Genomic DNA, 17,472 nt, shown 5'->3' with positions numbered 1-17,472 from the left:
GGTAATACGGGCTGGCACCGTCTAATCCCGGAGGTGGAAAAGAATCTCTATCACAGCAAACTCCCTTCCACTGCAAACTCCCTTTCCGGCACAAGAGAACCTTGAAAATCGCGAACCAACGCCCCCCCCCCCCCCCAAAAAAAAACCAAGCCCCGTTCCGAAGACTGCAACGGAGGCTAAAACTATATCCGTTGTATTTCAAAACGGGGTATTTACTAGGTACATCAAGCCGACGGGTAGTACATTAAGAATGCAATATATTGCACTTTGGAACCAACGTTTGTCGACGTGATATCCCCAAATACCCTGTTTCTAAAAGCAACGGAGATACGTTACCCAACGGCTAAATGTGAACTAGCGTTAACTACATTCACGCACACTTCTCCCAGAAGAAGAAAAAAAACGGCAGAGAAGATAGTTTATCTCCACACCGACCGTTGGTGGATTTCTTATGACTGTAGAAGATCACAGTATCATCTGCATACATTGACATGTCACAAGACTGGAGACATTCAGGAATATTGTTAACGTATATGATGAAAAGGAGGGGCCCAAGTATTGATCCCTGAGGCACGCCGTACTTTACGTGGTGAAACCCAAAGCTTTTATGAATAAACAAAGGTTCAAACAAACAAACTCTTACCACTTCTCCATCGACCTCCCAGAGGAGAAACATCGTATCTGGATCGTCCACATAGTTGTGAAACTTGGCCGGCAGGTAGTCAAAGCCGTCCCGAAAGGTATCCGGGGACGCCATGTTCATAACGACCTCGTAGTCGTCGTGACTGACGTCTCTTACAGTCATCCGGGACAGTACGTCTCCGTCCTAAAACAACAACGGCATAGCTTCAGTACAAGATAGATAGATATTTATACAGAAATCGCAGTGTCAGAGTTCTGTCTGCACTGAATTACATCTAATTTACAAATGTTACAAATTATGTAGGTACAAAAAAAAACTTTACACAGTCATATACAAACTATAAGTTAGTAATAGTACACCGAAAAGGAGGTACTCAAATAATTTTAAACAATAATGTAAGAACTATACCCAGTACTATTACTATATATATATATAAGCTTAAAACAGGGCATTCCTCTGAGAGCAGGGTAAAGACTTAGTACATAACAACTGCCTCAAGCATACCTCTCACCACTAGCAGATATGCGATCAGTGAGGAATGAAACGCCCCTCAAAAGTCATAGCCAGGAAACAAACTAGAAAGATCTTACAAAATAAATTGTGCGATATGATGAGTAATTTTAGATCATAATCTAACAATGGATATACATGTTCATGTTCAGGAAAAAATATACAAGGCACAGACATTCTGGTGCTGTGCCAAGGATAGCCGCCAGGGAGACTAGGCTTGATCTTGACGTACCCACATACCTAATATCACCCCAGTCCATCTACCTGTTATTATGTATTACTGTTCACAGATATTCTAAAGGACTGGACACACATATACATACAGTAAACACAGACACACATGTGTACAGACAAATACACACACACGTGCGCATGCGCACATACATACACACAGAGAGAGAGTGAGTGAGAGAGTGAGAGAGAGAGAGAGAGAGTGAGAGAGAGAGAGGGAGAGAGAGAGAGAGAGAGAGAGAGAGAGAGATAGAGAGAGAGAGAGGAGGCCCACACAGTGATGATTCCTCCAAATAAATGACTGTATCATGTAATAACTTATCGACATGTGCCCCTGTTAGAAATACGGTGCATTTAATCATGAAAATAAAGTTAAAACCATATCATTTTTAAGGGCCGTTACAATTTGCTTTTTGTTATATTTATAGGAGGCACTAACAGGGAAAAAGTCCGTACAAAAAAGGACATCAGTGACCAGAAGCTGCTATGGACGGTCTGTTTATATAATGGTAATATGAGATATTGGAGCACAAATATTGTCTTCGTTTTCTTTATTCGCTTATACAATGTAGATGCTTTTGTCATTACATAGAAACAGTGGTTCAAATATCCCGTACTGACCTATAATTATAGTATAAAGGGATCCAAGACTATACATTACGTGTGGGGCTTTTTAGTCTCTATTGTAAGTGGCACTACTGCAATATCGTTTACTGTACTTAAAGGGGGCCTCCTTGCTTCACAAAACTTATTTACCACCACGCTTCCCTGATTAAACAATGGTGTATTTACAAAAGAACATTAGGCCAAAGTAAGTAAATTCCCTGCATGGCACCCTATGCAGAGTGCAAAAATAATGAGATGAGTAAAAAAAATGGCTAAATTTTCAAAATAATAACAAGATTTGAAGTGCCAAAGCGTTGCATCACAACTAACAAGGCATTCATCCCTGTTTTAAAGAAGTCAACTACAAAAGTGACACTAGTGTGGTATGCTGGTATCACTTGCCACGTTGGCAACTATATTCATGGCTTCCATATTGGTGACACCTTTACAACTATCCAACAAGTTTTGTTTCTGCAACTATAGTCATGGCTGCCTCCCTAGTGTCACTTCTACAAGTATGATTATTAGGCTACAACACAACCTATTTTGGTGTATCTGACTTTCCCCGAAGAGGAAAAAAATATTCTTGTTTTTTAATCTGAAATCAGGCGAAAATTAATAAGCGCACGGATGTTATCCATAAGATTTACTTGCTGTGGCTTTAGGCATCTTTTCAAGACTGTCACAAGTTTGTTTTTTTTGTTTCGCTATAGCTAGGCTTAGTCAGCTCTAAAGAGATATACCTCGCATCGTGAACACATAGATTGCTGTTATGCGCCATAAAAAGTATAGAGGACTATTGACCACAATCTGCGAGGGATGGTATGTTTGCTCAGTGGTATCACGAGTTAGAGATTTCAGGTAAAAGGTTGTCTTTTTCCGTCAATACTTTCATCAGGATGGTTAACCAATTGACCAAGGTCTTCTTCGTTACGCAACTTTCGTTTAATAATTCAGTAGACGTTTTGACGACCATCAGTAGTATAGTAGGGACACGCTGACTATTATTTTTCAGGCGGTGCAAGGTGGTGCAGGTCAGAGGTTATCGTCTGACGGCCTAGTCTAGGGGTATTTTTCTGAGCTCTGGGTAGGGGTGAAACAGGGGTCAAGTCGACCTTTTGACCCTCCTAGGTAACTATGACAACCCCCCCTCCCATCTTGTGGTCTAGTTGTCACAAAGAAAAAAAAAACACATGACAACGACCGTCTGATTTTTTCGTTCTTTTATTCTCTACTTTTAAAAGGCAGCATCCAACGTGAACTTTTGCTGTTCAGAGGAAGACATCACCCCCATCTTCTGGTACTCTCCCACCTTCTTCTCAAAGAAGTTGGTCTTTCCCTCCAGAGAAATGTTCTCCATGAAGTCAAAGGGGTTCTCGCTATTGTAAATCTTACTGCACATGAGTTCTCCCAGCAGCCTATCTGCGACAAACTCAATGTACTGTTTCATCAGGTCTTGATTCATCCCAATCAATCTCACGGGAAGAGCTTCCGTCAGGAACTCTTGCTCAATCTTAACAGCATCGTCGATAATCTGGTGAATGCGCTCCTCACTAGGCTTATTGACCAGGTAGCTGACCATAAGACAGGCAAAGTCGGTGTGTAGACCCTCGTCTCTACTGATCAGCTCATTGGAGAAAGTCAGCCCCGGCATGAGTCCTCTTTTCCTTAACCAGAAAATTGCTGCGAAGGCCCCCGAGAAAAAGATCCCTTCCACAGCGGCAAACGCAACTACACGCTCCCCCCAAGTGCTCCCCTCGTCGCCACTCCACTTCAGGGCCCAGTCAGCCTTCTTTTGTACACACGGTATGGTCTCAATGGCACTGAACAGACGCTCTCTCTCATGTGGCTCCTTCACGTAGGTGTCGATTAAGAGACTGTACATTTCAGAATGGATGTTCTCAATGGCTATCTGGAAGCCATAGAAGCACCTTGCCTCAGTCACCTGCACCTCTTTGGTGAATCTCTCAACCAGATTTTCATTGACTATACCGTCACTAGCTGCAAAGAATGCCAGGACGTGTTTGATGAAGTGTTTTTCGTTGTCATTTAGTCTCTCCCAATGCGCCAAGTCCTTAGAGAGATCAACTTCCTCCGTTGTCCAGAATGATGCTACGGCCTTCTTGTACATGTGCCAGATGTCGTGGTACTGGATGGGAAAAATGACGAAGCGTCTGGAGTTTTCACGCAGTAGGGGCTCACACTGCTTCTCTCGGTCTACAGAGACCTTCAGTACGGACAGCTGGTTAGACTTCGGTGGCTGCGCTGAAAGCATCTTGCGGTTGTGTGTGTGACTCACAAAATGAAGCGAGCGCTAGCACCCTCATACCATTAGATATACCCCAGCATGTCACCATATATTTGCATATATGTATATATATTGTATGATACGAGTCGGTCCTCTGATTGGTCCAGACATGTAGAGTTTAGGGAATAGGTAGTTTCTTAGCTCAGGTCGGGGTGAAACGGCCGTCAGGCTGACCTTCTGGCCCACCGAGGTAACTATGACAACCACCCACCAAAACACGGCCCCGAGCTGACCTCACCGACGCTGAACACTGCCATTGTGTTACGTCGGAAACAAGTGGCAACCCCGGCTTAGTGTGCATACGCCTTGGAACAGCTAACTGTACCCACAGAAGCGTCAATATGCCAATACAAATGTGCTAATGGACAAAACAGAATGTGTACAGAAACGAGCTGCTAGGTATGTCTTGAAGGACTACAGGAACACCACCAGCGTGTCGTACCTACAGAACAAGCTGGGCTGGCCGACCCTGCAAGAAAGGCGGTGTCAGTCTAGGCTAGTTCTACAAGGCCTTCCACGGACTGGTATCTATAGCCATACATCAATACATCACTAGGAACACAAAACCCCACTTGAGGACACCCACTCCGCCTTAACGCACTCTCTTGCCGGACTGAAACATACAGAACCAGTTATTTTCCAACAACACTGAGTGAATGACACAAGCTACCAACACACAGTGTCACTGCATCATCACTTTCTAGCTTCAAGAGGGGGGTTGGTCCAACACAATTGAGCCGCCCGCCCTCCCAGATGAAAGTCGGAGACTTTCCTTTATCCCCGGGCACAGTGTATTGAAGCCATTGTGTTACGCCGGAAAACAGGACACAAAAGACGGGGAGGGACAATAGACCCAGCTGTGTGCACACCGCTAACGTGGTTAGAGACATGAGAACTAACGGGCTCCTTCAAGGAGAGGTCGTACGGCAGCGACCACGGCCCATGGTGCACCAAGATAAGACAACGAACGGGGAATTAAGCGCTTGCCGGACTTAACGTTTGCCGTACACTGTGACATGGCCGGCCCAGTCTTCTGGAAATTGGGAGGGAAGGCGGAAATGTAACTGACTTTATCAACAACATCATCAAAAGGGTTCTACGCCTTGCCATAGAGAGCCAGCGCAGAGCGGGGAGAGGTTCACCGTTTTGTCACCGTTTCGCCTCACTGATTTCACTTGGGCGGAAGTGGCACGGCCGCTTTGTTTCCGTCTTAGGGAGAACAGCCACCGGAAGTGCATCATTCAACGTGAACGGACATGCCAATATTCGGGCCAGCCAAGCTTTTCAGTATAAAAAGAACACGAGCGAGGCACTGGTCAGTTAACGTGGTGGTCACCCCGTACTTTGGATTATACCCGAGCTGTGCCCCGGATTAATTACCGCAGTACCGCTACGGACGGAGCGTCTCGTTCTTTCGGTAAGTGGAAAAACACTTTCTACATATCTTTGATCATCTGATAGAATCGCTCAAACAAGCGACAGTTGTTTATAACCAGTGTAAAACTAGACTATATGTTACAATATTTTCTCTGCAACAAAACGTGTTTTGAAGAAACTGTTCAAGGATTGTACCAGGGCATTTTCGTTTAGCTTTCGTGTGGAGTGTCGAGTTATGTTTAACACTAGGGGATTCGTGTCGGTACGAAAACTCTTGTAGTTGTTGTGTCATGGCTGTAGTAATTTTTTTAGTAAAACTATACACGCTAGATTATGTGATAAGCTATATCATCAGTATTTGTTATGTCGAATGCTACGTATGTCTTTACCAATATTGAAACGTAACAGTACGTGTGTCACAGTTTTTGTACCGAACGTTTCCTCCGCTATACCGAAACAAGTATTCCGTACCGGCAAACCAGTTTTGTTTGGTGACAAAAGACCACCGATGCAATATCAGCCCTTGCTTTGTTTGTCACGGAATACTGATGAGTGTGTGGTCAACATGACAAAAGCACTGGTGAAACAACCAGAGGGGCGAGTAGATACGAATTCAGCTTTTCAACCAAAGCTTTGTATGTTCTTTCAGAACCTACCAATGATCGACACTACCGTCAAACAGCCATGGCTTTCACTTGTGATACGTGTGGAAAAACCTTTGCCCAAAAACGTAGTCTCACCCGTCACCAAAAGTCCCACGACACCACGACCTACCGCTGCGAGATCTGCGACAAAACCTTTAACCGTCTCGACAGTTTCAAGCGTCACCAAAAGTCCCACGACCCGAACGCACCCACGCACGAGTGTGATTTTTGCGGCAAAAAGTTTCCTAGACGGGACAACCTACTGCAACATCGGCGGCTGCACGATACACCCAAGCCGGGCCCCACGTTCTGGTGCCAGCCGTGCAACGTGGCGTTTGACACTGCCCACGCCGTGCAGGTGCACAGAGAAGCCACACACCCCGTGGCGTCTACCTCCCGTCCACAAAAGAGGGTTTCCACAGCAGACGGGCCCAGAGCGAAACGACGCCACATTCAACCCGCAGGAGACGACGACGAGTTTCCTTTTGCGGAAGATCCGGAGGACGTGTCGGAAGAGTTGATTCCCCAAGACGATGCCGGGGCCGTCCAAAATCTGTACAGACAGAAATGGTCCATGATCAGGACGCAGTTCAAGCGGGGACAAAACATCCAGGACACGTACAACTTTAGACTGGAGTCCGAAAATCCTAGCGATCTGGCCGACAACGTATGGGCCATTTTTGGCGACCAGCAAACCGTCTTTAAGATCAACCTGTCGTTCGGGTTCATTCTCCAGGACGGGGAAACGGGGGCACTGCGATATTTTTACCCTTGTGAAAATAATAACGGGTTTTTGCCAGAACCTGTCCAAGTGGAAAACGAGGATGGTATTCGACGGTTCCTGGACAAGATCGAAGAAGTCGATCACATGGAGCAGGCACGCCAGGAGCGCCCCAACAGCAAAACGGTCCTGCAGAAGATGGTGAACGTCACGTTTTACGTCCACAAGATCAAAGACCATCCCATCGGTGCCCCCGGGACGCTGACAGACTACGTCAGGAATAGCAGGTCCATCATCGCCCTTTATAGCGGAACGAACGGCCCGTACACGGACAATCTCTGCTTTTTCAGGTGCCTGGCACTCCATCGACAATGCGATCGCACCAAACTGGAAGGTACGACCAAAAAACTCTTCAAAGAGTACCTGGCGTGGGTGGGTAAAACGCCCAGGCAGTTCAAAGGCGTGTCTCTCAAACATCTAGAGGACATAGAGACATTGTTCGAGGTCGACGTGTACGTCTATGCTCTACAGCACAATAACGATGAAGGCGCCGAAGATGGCGATTTCTTTGCGGAGTTGGTGAGGCGTCCCCTGTCTACACACAATAATACGATGTATCTGAATCTCTGCGAGCAACATTACAGTTACATTAAGGACTTTAAGACTTACGCCAAGTCATACGCGTGTCCGCAATGCGGAAAGAGATGGCCGCACCGCGGTCATTGCGAAAGGCACATTCGCACGTGCGACGGTAAGGTGAACAAGGAGTATCCGGGAGGCGCCTACCATCTACCGCAGACCATCTTTGAAAAGCTGCAGGACGAAGGGATCGTCATCCCCGAAGAAGATCGTTACTATCCCTACCGCGCCTGCTTCGATATAGAATGTCTTCTAAAACCACTGACTGATCAAAAGACGGACAAGATGACGTGGGAGGCGGCGCACGAACTCTTGAGCGTGAGCGTCTGCTCAAACGTCCCTGACTACACCGACCCAGAATGTTTCGTGTCCGAAGGCGACCCGACAAAAGTGGCTGAAGACTTGTTGAATTTCCTACAGCAAATCAGTCGTAAGGCGTACTCCCTTCTGTTGGAAAAGTTTCACTGGGCGGTGCTCAAGATGGAAGAAATTCGGCAAAGGGATTTGGAGAAAGAGGAAAAAGAAGAAGAAACGGAAGAAGAATCCCCGAAAGACATAGTTGACAAGGCGAAGCGAAAAGAAAAACGCCGGAAAGAACATTACATGACCAAACTGATTGAGGAACTGACCAAGTACATGAGTCAGCTGGTGGTCCTTAGTTTCAACGGTGGGAAGTATGACCTTAACGCCATCAAAAAAGTGTTCCTCCCGCTGCTGCTGCGATCGACCAGCAAACTCCGCCCCATCAAGAAGAACAACACGTACATGTCGATTGAAACGGACGACCTGAAATTCCTGGATCTCATCAATTATGTGGCGCCGGGCTTCTCCTACTCGATCCTGCTGAAGGCGTACGGCTGCCAGGAGACAAAGGGATTCTTTCCGTAAGTAGACGGCCTTCTTTTGTTTGCATTCTGATGTGATGTGACCGACATTGTGTTAGAGCGTGCTATGACGTGTTATTTTTTGTCCCATTGACATGACAGGTACGAATGGATGGACAGCTTGGACAAGTTGGAGCACACGCGGCTGCCACCACGAGCCGCCTTCCATAGCAACCTACGCCAGTCAGACATCTCGGAGGAGGATTATCTGTACTGTCAGCGCGTGTGGGAAGAGCAGGGCATGACGACCATGAGGGACTTCTTGATATGGTAGGTCGTTGTACGTTATCTCGTAACACCTAGACGATAACCTAGATTGAGCGGAGCGGTTGGACTTAACAAATCACGACTAATCTTTGTTCCTACAGGTACAACAACAAGGACGTTAGCCCCATGGTGGAAGCCGTGCAGAAGATGACAGAGTTCTACCAGGACAAGGGCATCGACATGTTTAAGGACGGCATTAGCGTCCCGGGTCTAACACTTAAGTACCTTTTCATGAACCTGCCGCGCGATACTTACTTTACTGTTCCAGACAATGAAGACGTGTACAGATTGTATAAAGACAACATAGTGGGGGGACCCAGCATCATCTTTCATAGGTACCACGAGAAGGGCAAGACCTACATCAGGGCCGACGAGATGACATTGTCGGGCAGGGAACCGAAACCTTGTCAAAAGGTCATTGGCTACGACGCGAATGCGTTATATCTGTGGGCCCTGATGCAGGACATGCCCTCCGGCCATTACATTCGGCGGAGAGAAGACACGGGGTTCGAAAGAGAATATTCCACACCTCAGTGGGGACGAATGGCCGTCGACTGGTTAGACTGGGTGGCCCAAGAGCGGAAGCTCGCCATTCGCCACAAATTCAATAGCACCGAAAAGCGCATCGGGTCACGTCGAATTCCGGTGGACGGTTTCTGTTCGGACACCGGGCAAATCTTTCAGTTTCACGGCTGCTATTGGCACGGTCACGCCTGCTCCTTGACCAGAGGCCAAGTCTTCAACGATCGTCGCGGCAAGTCTTTCGCGACTTTGCGGGCGGAAACGGCCCAAACGACCGAGTACCTGCGAGCGTGTGGGTATACGGTCACCGAAATGTGGGAATGTCAGTGGAGAAACTTGGTAAGAGCCGACGTCCGATTGGCGTCTTTCTTGGAAGGCCGCAAGACTCCCACCGAACATCTTCCCGACATGACCGGCGAACGCGTCCTCCAGGCTGTTCGCTCGAAGGAGTTGTTTGGAACGGTGGAATGCGACATCGAGGTCCCCGCGGATCTCAAGTCGCGCTTCGCCGAAATGCCTCCGATATTTAAGAACGTCGAGATTTCCATCGACGACATTGGCGAGCACATGAAGGAGTACGCCGAGAAGCATCGCATTATGTCCAAGCCCAGGCGATCGCTCATCGGTAGTATGTTCGGTCAAAAGATCCTCTTGGCTTCGCCCTTGCTCAACTGGTATCTCGACCACGGCTTGAAGGTCACTCGCATCTACCAGGTGATGGAGTACAGACCCAAGCCGAGTTTTAAAGCTTTCGGAGATGCCGTTAGCGATGCGAGGCGCAAGGGCGACGAGGACAAAGCCAAGAAGATCATCGCCGACACCATGAAGCTGATCGGTAATTCGGGTTACGGCAAGACGGTCACCAACAAAGAAAAACAAACAGACGTCGAGTATTGCCAAGACGTCGTGACCGCCACTCGAAAGATCAACACTTTGCGGTTTCGGCATCTGATCGTGGTCAACGACGACAATTTCTTTGAAATTGAGTCGGCGAAGCGCACCATCAAGTTTAACCTTCCCATGCAAATTGGCTTCTTCGTTTACCAATACGCCAAATTGCGTATGCTCGCCTTTTACTACGACTTCATGTTGAAGTTCGTGGACGTGTCCGATTTCCAGTACTGTGAAATGGACACGGACTCCGCTTATATCGCCATCTCGGCGGACAAGCTGGAGGCCGTGATCAAACCCGACATGCGGGAGTCGTACAACCGCGAGAAATCTGACTGGTTTCCCCGAACAGACACCAAGCAGAACGCGGCTTACGACAAGCGCACTCCCGGGCTGTTCAAAGAAGAATGGTCCGGGAGCGGTATAGTCGGTCTGTGCAGTAAAACGTATTACTGTTTCGGCGGAGATGACACGAATGAGGACAAGTTCAGTTGCAAAGGGGTGAGCAAACGATGTAACGACATTAACCACCTCAAGTACCTGAACGTCTTGCAGACCAAGAAAAGCGGCCAGGGCATCAACAAAGGGTTTCGCGTGCGCGAGAGCGAAATACACACGTACACGCAAATCCGCGATGCCTTTTCGTACTTCTATCCAAAACGAAAGGTTAAGCATGACGGGGTCACCACTCTCCCTCTCGATATTTAGAGAGGCTAGCGTGTCATTATAATAGTATAGTAGACGCATAAATAGTACTGCTGGCCAGACTTGACGTCATTTGCGGGTATGGATGCGAGAATACACCATCCATGTCGAATGGTTCTAGCGGGCTGTTCTGGCTCTGGAAAATCTTATTTTGCTCAAAAACTACTGACGACGGGAGCCAGTTGGCTTGATCCCGGGCCTTTTGAACACGTTGTATGGCTGTACTCGGAGTTTCAGGACAAGATCCACCGCGAGCTGACTTCGAAACTAGGGTCAAAAGTTCAGTTCGTAGAGGGCCTTCCCAACAATTGGAATGACGTCATTAAGCCGTCATGCCGCAACGCGCTAGTGATTGATGATCTCATGATTGAGTCGGCCAAGGATACGGATCAAAGAGTTACAAAACTGTTTACCCGAGCCAGCCGTCATCGTGACTTGTCGGTGATTTTTCTCGTTCAGAATTTGTTCTTTCAAGGCCTAAGAACCATTTCTCTAAACTCCAGTTACATCGTCCTGTTCAAATCGCCAAGGGATCAAAGCATGATCACCACGTTAGCGCGGCAAATGTACCCGGGGCACGGTAAATTTCTTCGAGAGTGTTACGAAGACGCCGTGAATAAGACGACGTACGGGCATCTCTTCCTTGACCTCCATCCCGAAACGCCTGAGGACCTGCGCGTGAGAACCAACATGCTGACGCCGCAACCCCAAGTGTACCTGAGAAAGTGATAAAACGTTCCGTTCGTCCACACCACGGTCTCATTTTGCCGAAGATGTCGAAGAGGTTACATCGTCACGCCGATTGTCTCCGGGTGTTGAGCAAGGCCAACCCGAAATTGCGAAAAGCCATTCTGTCGTCCGCCCCTAACGATCTCTTGAAATCGATTTGTGACTGCACGCACAACGTCTTGAAGGGCAACGTTCGTCTCACACCGGCCCAGAAGAAAGGTCTGGCTCGGCACAAAGCCACTCTGCGTCAGCTTGGCGATAAGAAGGTTCCCCTGACCAAGAAAAGACAGACGTTGATCCAGAAGGGTGGGTTCCTGTCTCTTCTACTCAGTCCTATTATTAATGCAATTAGTTCCTTATTTGGAGGTGGACGGAAGTAACGCCGCTCTGTCGTCATGGAACACAGCAGAAAGATGGCACTCGTGCCGCAAGAATTGCTATCAACGATTCAGGCTAAGCAACAAGAACAGACCTCTCCCCTGGTCAAGACCGCCGTTACCTTGGACGAGGAAATGAAATCGGTGATGGAACGACCCGATCTTCCGGACGACGAGAAAGCTACCTTGTACCAACAACTCTTGCAGCGTTATTTGACGTACAGAGATAAGCGTCGCACAGAGCCCGTCACGGTCAGGGTATTGTCCTCACCTCCTACCGTCACCAACACCGCTACCACGGACGCCACCACGGATGAAAAGTCCCCCAGCACCCCCGCAGCCGGCGGCAAAGAAGACAAGAGCATACTGGAGGCCTTTCCCAAGACCATGAAAGCTCGCGCACGACAGATGCTCAACGTCATCAAACACAAGGGCGGTGACATCATCGGTTATAACGATCAGGGACAGTTGCTCTACAACAAACAAGTGGTCCCAGGCTCAAATGTGTCCGACTTGATTAGAGACGCGATGCAAAGGAGGCACGGGTTCAATCCCACCGGCTGGCAATCTTTCGCCAGGGGCCTGGCACGCATCAATGCGCCGGAAGCCGCTATCAGGCACCCGACCCGGCTGTCCGTGATCCAACGTCACAAGAGCCGCACCGCCCGTGGTGAAGATCTGTCAGACGGAGAGAGCGAAGACGTCCTCCCAACACCCCAACCCAAGCGACGTCGTGTTGTCGCTCAAAGAATCCCAGGAAAGAAGTGGAAAGTTGGCAGTGCAGGCACTACGTCATCTGCAAAAGGGAGCTTCTCGGAAATGTCGTGGACTTAATAGCGTTAACAAGTAAAGTTTCCCGTGATTCGGACGCGGGCCTAGATATAGAGACTGGTTTTCCATTTATTTGTGTGTGCGATTGTGTGTGTGTGTGTGATTGGGTGTGTGCGGAAAAGAAACCACGCTATGACCGATGTACGTTTTCATGATATTTATTCATAACAACTTGCTACAGTCAATACTACACTCTAAAGCTATATCATATAGTATATGGTTAACCATGCATACGTTAGTCGTTAAACGCTCGATCAAAGTCTTCAAGGGTTCTCGCTATCTGTCGCATGACGAGCTCAATGTCGACAACGGGAGCATCTATATCAAAATGACGCTCTATAAACTCTGCTACGGATACATCGTTCAGTTCTAAGTCACTGCTAAACATATCGACTATGTTAGTCATCGGAATATTTCTGCATCTGTGCAAGAGGTAGAACAGGCAGTGCTGCCCACAGGTGGTAGACAGTCTAGCTTGTATCTGGCGCTGGTTACGAAGCCACGGAAGGCGCGTATTTCTCCGCAAAAATCTTAGTATAGGGCGGGGATACAGATTAGGTGCACGGCCATAAGAATCAAAGAATTCGCCCCGTCCTTCCCCGTCGAAATAGATGGCCAGCCAATGCTGTCCGGGCTTATTGCTTGGGTCAGTATTAACGACGTAAGCGCTCGGGTAGACCCGTACACGCCTCGGAAGCCGATCTGAAGCAAAGACTCCGCGGAGGTGAGGTGCCGTGTTCTTGTCGCTCCGCAAGACGGCGTACATCTGTCTCGTGTCCATCTCTAGTTGCTGTAGTCAAAGCTGATGTTTCTCTGCCTGTCAATCTCCAGGAGATTGTCGAATTCAGCGAGGACCACCGCCACCACCGTTTGATCCAAAGCCTGTGCAAAATGCAGCTCCAGGCGAAGGTTTCCCTGTCTGATTATGTTAAAATGGTCCCCACCGAGGCCGCAGAGGTCAGGACTTAGATCGTAACACCACACCGTGAAGCCCTTGTCGTAGTCACTTCTCGCGATCTGGTTCCCGCTGTCTTGCCCTTGCTTGCCTGTCGTTCCAAACAAGTTCATGTAGGATCTGACGTACTGTCCCTCGGCAAAGTTGGGTGTCAGCGCTTTGTGAGGCACCTCCTGCCCATTGACGCAGAGACTGATGTAGTTCAAGTTAAAGTGTTGAAAGTTAAAGGGGTTGGTACCGAAAGACCCCTGGAATGCTGCGTTGTCCACCAGAGCGATCGCCACGCGTTTGGGGACCTGTCCCAGGAACAGATTGTCGCTCGACACTGAATGATTACCACGGGGAATTGTAAAAGGTTTTAATTGCACCCTTTTAAGGGCATACTTGGCCGTCTGCTTGTTGAGTTGACTTTCGATGGACAGCTGATAGGTGGGTAACAGGTTGACCTTTCTCAGAAAGACGGCAGCCTCCGTGATGACAATTTTGAACTGATCTCCAGGCGACATCAGACAGAATTGATGTTTCGATCGGTGCAGCTTGATTTTAACGTCGACTTTGCTGAGCAAATAGCGGTCTTGATGGAACAGGTCGACGTGTAGCGGTCCTATGAGGTCCACTTCGCGACTGTTGCGGGTCATGTTGGCACGCTTCACCAATCCTTCATTTGCCACTGCGTCCTGATCTGCCGGGTTCGGGTAGGGGTCGACCAAGTGAAGTCGTCCCGGCGTGTCTTGATAGAAAAGTTCAGAGGTCAGCTGCGTTTGCTTTGCTTCAGACCCAAAGTTTAGCAGCGTCTCCAGGTAGGCACGATATGGATAGCAATTAGTGGAATCCGTTATGTCCTTGCCTGCGACCGTAACCGTGACTTGCGAGAAGAGCGATTGAAGCCACAGGTTTACCGGGCCTACCTTGGCGTTGTCCGGCAGGTCGTTGCCGTTAGGGAGAACGATCTTGGCTTTCACGTACAATTTCGTCTGGGAAAGGTCCGTAAATTCTTCTCCCGCTCCAGGAATGTCAAATTCTATCGGGGAAGACTCGGCGAGACTGGCCACCGGATGATACTCTACCCATCTACCGTCCGTTATGGTCGTCTGAGTTGGTGGTACTTCAAACAGATCCAATTCTGATTTGGTGCAGGAACACGACAGGGGGTGAATGTGGGCCATGTCGTTTATATCGTGACTAGCTGAAGATATCGGGAGAGGTACGTCCGCGCTGTGCACCGGCTCTCTTGCGACTGGCTGTGCGCGGTCTCGTTCCACGTTTTAATGGCTTCTTTCCCCTGCCCGCCCCTCTTCCTTTGTTTTGCCCCACTGGTGCACGCACCCTGGCTCTTTTCTGCCCAGACAACAGACGTTGTCCAAACTCGCCGGCTCTACGTTTGGCAGCGCGTTTGACCCCTTGACCGTTTAAGACGTCTTGAGCTAAATCCATACCGCTCTTTAGAGCCTGTCTTCCCACATTTTGGGCCCCTCGTTTCAGTAGGGGTACGGCGGATCTGAGCAAACCGCGAAAAATCCCTCCCAACCCGTAACCACGCTGCATAGACCGTCCGTAATACACCGGCAACTGTCCTCCTCGCTGTCCAGTCATATCTAGGAAAAGTAGGAAGACCGCCTCTGTCGGAAGTGAAGTGTTACGATCACTCGCCCTTGCACAAATGGCACGGGTTCGCCGAGGTCGTTCCTTATATCGATTTCAATCGTTTCGAACCGTTTCCTGGCCAGGGGTATGTAGTGCGGCGTGGGGATAGGGTGATCGACGATGTCCCCGTCTTGGCCCTCGATTTTGACGATTCTCAGCAGAGGGACCTTCTGTCCACCCATCGGACGATGCTGCACGACATCCCCGTACACGTACAGGGAGTGAAAGCCCAGGTCGGGGTCGGCTGGACGTGGTGCCTGTACCCAGCTTCCGTATATGGCGCCTTTTACTCCCCATCCCAGTTTTTCGGCCAATGGCCCCGTCAGATAAGTCTTCGTTGTCGTCGAATTTTGCGCCATGGGAGGCAGGACCATGGTCACTCTTTTCGTGATGCTGTCATAAGCAAACATGTCGTGTTGCTTGAAGAGGCTAGGGTAACGTATGGAGGCGGCCTCGTTCAGGCTTTTCAAGAGTTGCAAAACGTCCTTGTAGTGCCCCGCGGAGATTTTGACGATCTCGTATTCCCGACCATTTCCTTCGTCTTTTTCGTCCACCATGTAATACACCAACGTGTTTTCGCCTTCCCGAACGTTCAGCCAGCTGTGAGGATATTGTATCTCGACGAGCCCCACCTCCCACTCTCCCGACAGTTCTACGGGCTGAGCCAGTTTGGTCCGATAATTCGTGACCGTGTTTTCTTGAAAGACGTCCATACTCCCATCGCTGGGGAGAGTGACGTAAAACGAATTGGCCATGGCGAGGTACGTCTGAGCAATGCCCGATGTGCGGGCGTGCGTCGATATTTATCATATTGGAACCATGTCCTCTTCTCTCACCCAGCTATTAAACTTGGCCGGATATCCTTTCCATTTCACAAAGAACTCCTTCTTTTTGCCTCGCCTTCGCGTGTCCAGGATGTCCTCTACTTGATAGACGTCGTCGTCTTTTTTCGTAACTTTCTGCAACTCCTTTTCGTAAAACGTCCCTCTCAAAACTTCTCCGTCGTAATCTTTCACGCGATAAACGGGAGGCCGGCGGGCAATTTGTTCGGAGACGATGAAGATCTCTGTGGTCCAATTAGGCGTATAGCCCTTTTCCAGGCGCAGTTTAGATTTGCTGATTCGAACCGAATCTCCGACTCGAAATTTGAACGACGGCGGTTGTTTTCTCCCTTTCCGAGGTTTCGAGATGTCATCTTCTCCGTACAGGGTATGCCACACGAGGCCCTCGTTCTTCTCGTTCACTTCGATGGGAGCCATTTTGATGCTGCGGTGGTAGGAGCGGTTGTAGGACCACACCAGGTCGCTCAGGACGTCGATGTACCGGTGCGTGTTCTTTGCGGTGAAATATTTCCACATTCTCGTCTTCAGCGTACGATTGAACCTCTCCACCACACTGGCTTTGGTTTCCACACTAAATGTCGTAAAGAATTTGATCCCTTCCTTCTTCAATAGAGACTGGACGTGTCGATTGAGAAACTCCGTGCCTTGATCCGTTTGCAGGCACCTGGGCTTTTGCTCGTCCTCGGCTATGATGGTTTGAAAGGCTTTTGCCAAGGTGGGGCCCGTCTTGTCTTTGATGGGAACGACCCACGCGTATTTAGAAAATACGTCTATGCAGGTCAGGAGATAGCGATACCCGTCATTCTGCCGAGAGAGGGATGACATATCGGCGAGATCAGCCTGCCACTGATCGTGTATTCCTCCGGTTATCACGCGATTCCTTTGAAAACGTCGTCTGATGGGCTTGTGTAAGGTGTGTGTGTCTTGAGAACGCAACCACGCTTCTACTTGTTTTCGGGTGACTCCGTACTTGTTACGCACGGCTCGATGGAGCCGTCCTACTCCACCGTACCCTGCAGGATGTCTGGGGTCGTAGTAAACCCTATGGAGGACGTCGTGCCATTCCTCGGCAGGATTGGTGGGGTAGCGCTTGCTTCCCCCTCCCGCCTTCGTTCTCCTCCTCTTCCCGGGATTCTTGGAAACCAT

General features: G+C 49.0%; 5 protein-coding genes across 5 annotated transcripts in view; 1 reads left to right on the top strand and 4 right to left on the bottom strand.

The window, feature by feature from the left end:
• The window catches only part of LOC118432203 (probable N-acetyltransferase 16), a 3,758-nt gene extending 2,953 nt beyond the window's left edge, over positions 1 to 805 (bottom strand). Inside the window, exon 1 of the mRNA XM_035843732.1 lies at positions 644 to 805. Within this exon, the coding sequence (XP_035699625.1) occupies positions 644 to 805 (162 nt within the window). The remainder of the gene's footprint in view (positions 1 to 643) is intronic.
• Positions 806 to 3,227: 2,422 nt separating this feature from the next.
• Positions 3,228 to 4,265, bottom strand: LOC118432202 (ribonucleoside-diphosphate reductase small chain-like). Its single transcript, XM_035843731.1, has one exon. The coding sequence runs from the start codon at positions 4,263 to 4,265 to the stop codon at positions 3,228 to 3,230; it is 1,038 nt and encodes a 345-aa protein (XP_035699624.1).
• A 2,094-nt stretch (positions 4,266 to 6,359) lies between these two features.
• Positions 6,360 to 10,980, top strand: LOC118432201. The gene is made up of 3 exons (XM_035843730.1): positions 6,360 to 8,563; positions 8,666 to 8,833; positions 8,932 to 10,980. The coding sequence occupies exons 1-3, from the start codon at positions 6,360 to 6,362 to the stop codon at positions 10,949 to 10,951; spliced, it is 4,392 nt and encodes a 1,463-aa protein (XP_035699623.1). The 3' UTR covers positions 10,952 to 10,980.
• Positions 10,981 to 13,668: 2,688 nt separating this feature from the next.
• LOC118432200 (uncharacterized protein F54H12.2-like) lies at positions 13,669 to 15,006 on the bottom strand. The gene has a single exon (XM_035843729.1). It carries the CDS (start codon positions 15,004 to 15,006, stop codon positions 13,669 to 13,671), a length of 1,338 nt encoding a protein of 445 aa, XP_035699622.1.
• Positions 15,007 to 16,290: 1,284 nt separating this feature from the next.
• LOC118432199 lies at positions 16,291 to 17,472 on the bottom strand. The gene has a single exon (XM_035843727.1). It carries the CDS (start codon positions 17,470 to 17,472, stop codon positions 16,291 to 16,293), a length of 1,182 nt encoding a protein of 393 aa, XP_035699620.1.

Source organism: Branchiostoma floridae, chromosome 15, assembly GCF_000003815.2.
Source record: "Branchiostoma floridae strain S238N-H82 chromosome 15, Bfl_VNyyK, whole genome shotgun sequence".
NCBI lineage: Eukaryota > Metazoa > Chordata > Leptocardii > Amphioxiformes > Branchiostomatidae > Branchiostoma > Branchiostoma floridae.
The sequence above is the reverse complement of the archived record's forward strand: the minus strand, read 5'-3'. Positions and strand labels throughout refer to the sequence as shown.

Coding starts and splice junctions, on each gene's coding strand:
- LOC118432199 (XM_035843727.1), bottom strand. CDS start 17,472: ATGGTTTCCAAGAATCCCGGGAAGAGGAGGAGAACGAAGGCGGGAGGG.
- LOC118432202 (XM_035843731.1), bottom strand. CDS start 4,265: ATGCTTTCAGCGCAGCCACCGAAGTCTAACCAGCTGTCCGTACTGAAG.
- LOC118432200 (XM_035843729.1), bottom strand. CDS start 15,006: ATGGCCCACATTCACCCCCTGTCGTGTTCCTGCACCAAATCAGAATTG.
- LOC118432201 (XM_035843730.1), top strand. CDS start 6,360: ATGGCTTTCACTTGTGATACGTGTGGAAAAACCTTTGCCCAAAAACGT. Junction 8,564..8,665: donor GAGACAAAGGGATTCTTTCC/GTAAGTAGACGG, acceptor TTGACATGACAG/GTACGAATGGATGGACAGCT. Junction 8,834..8,931: donor ATGAGGGACTTCTTGATATG/GTAGGTCGTTGT, acceptor TTGTTCCTACAG/GTACAACAACAAGGACGTTA.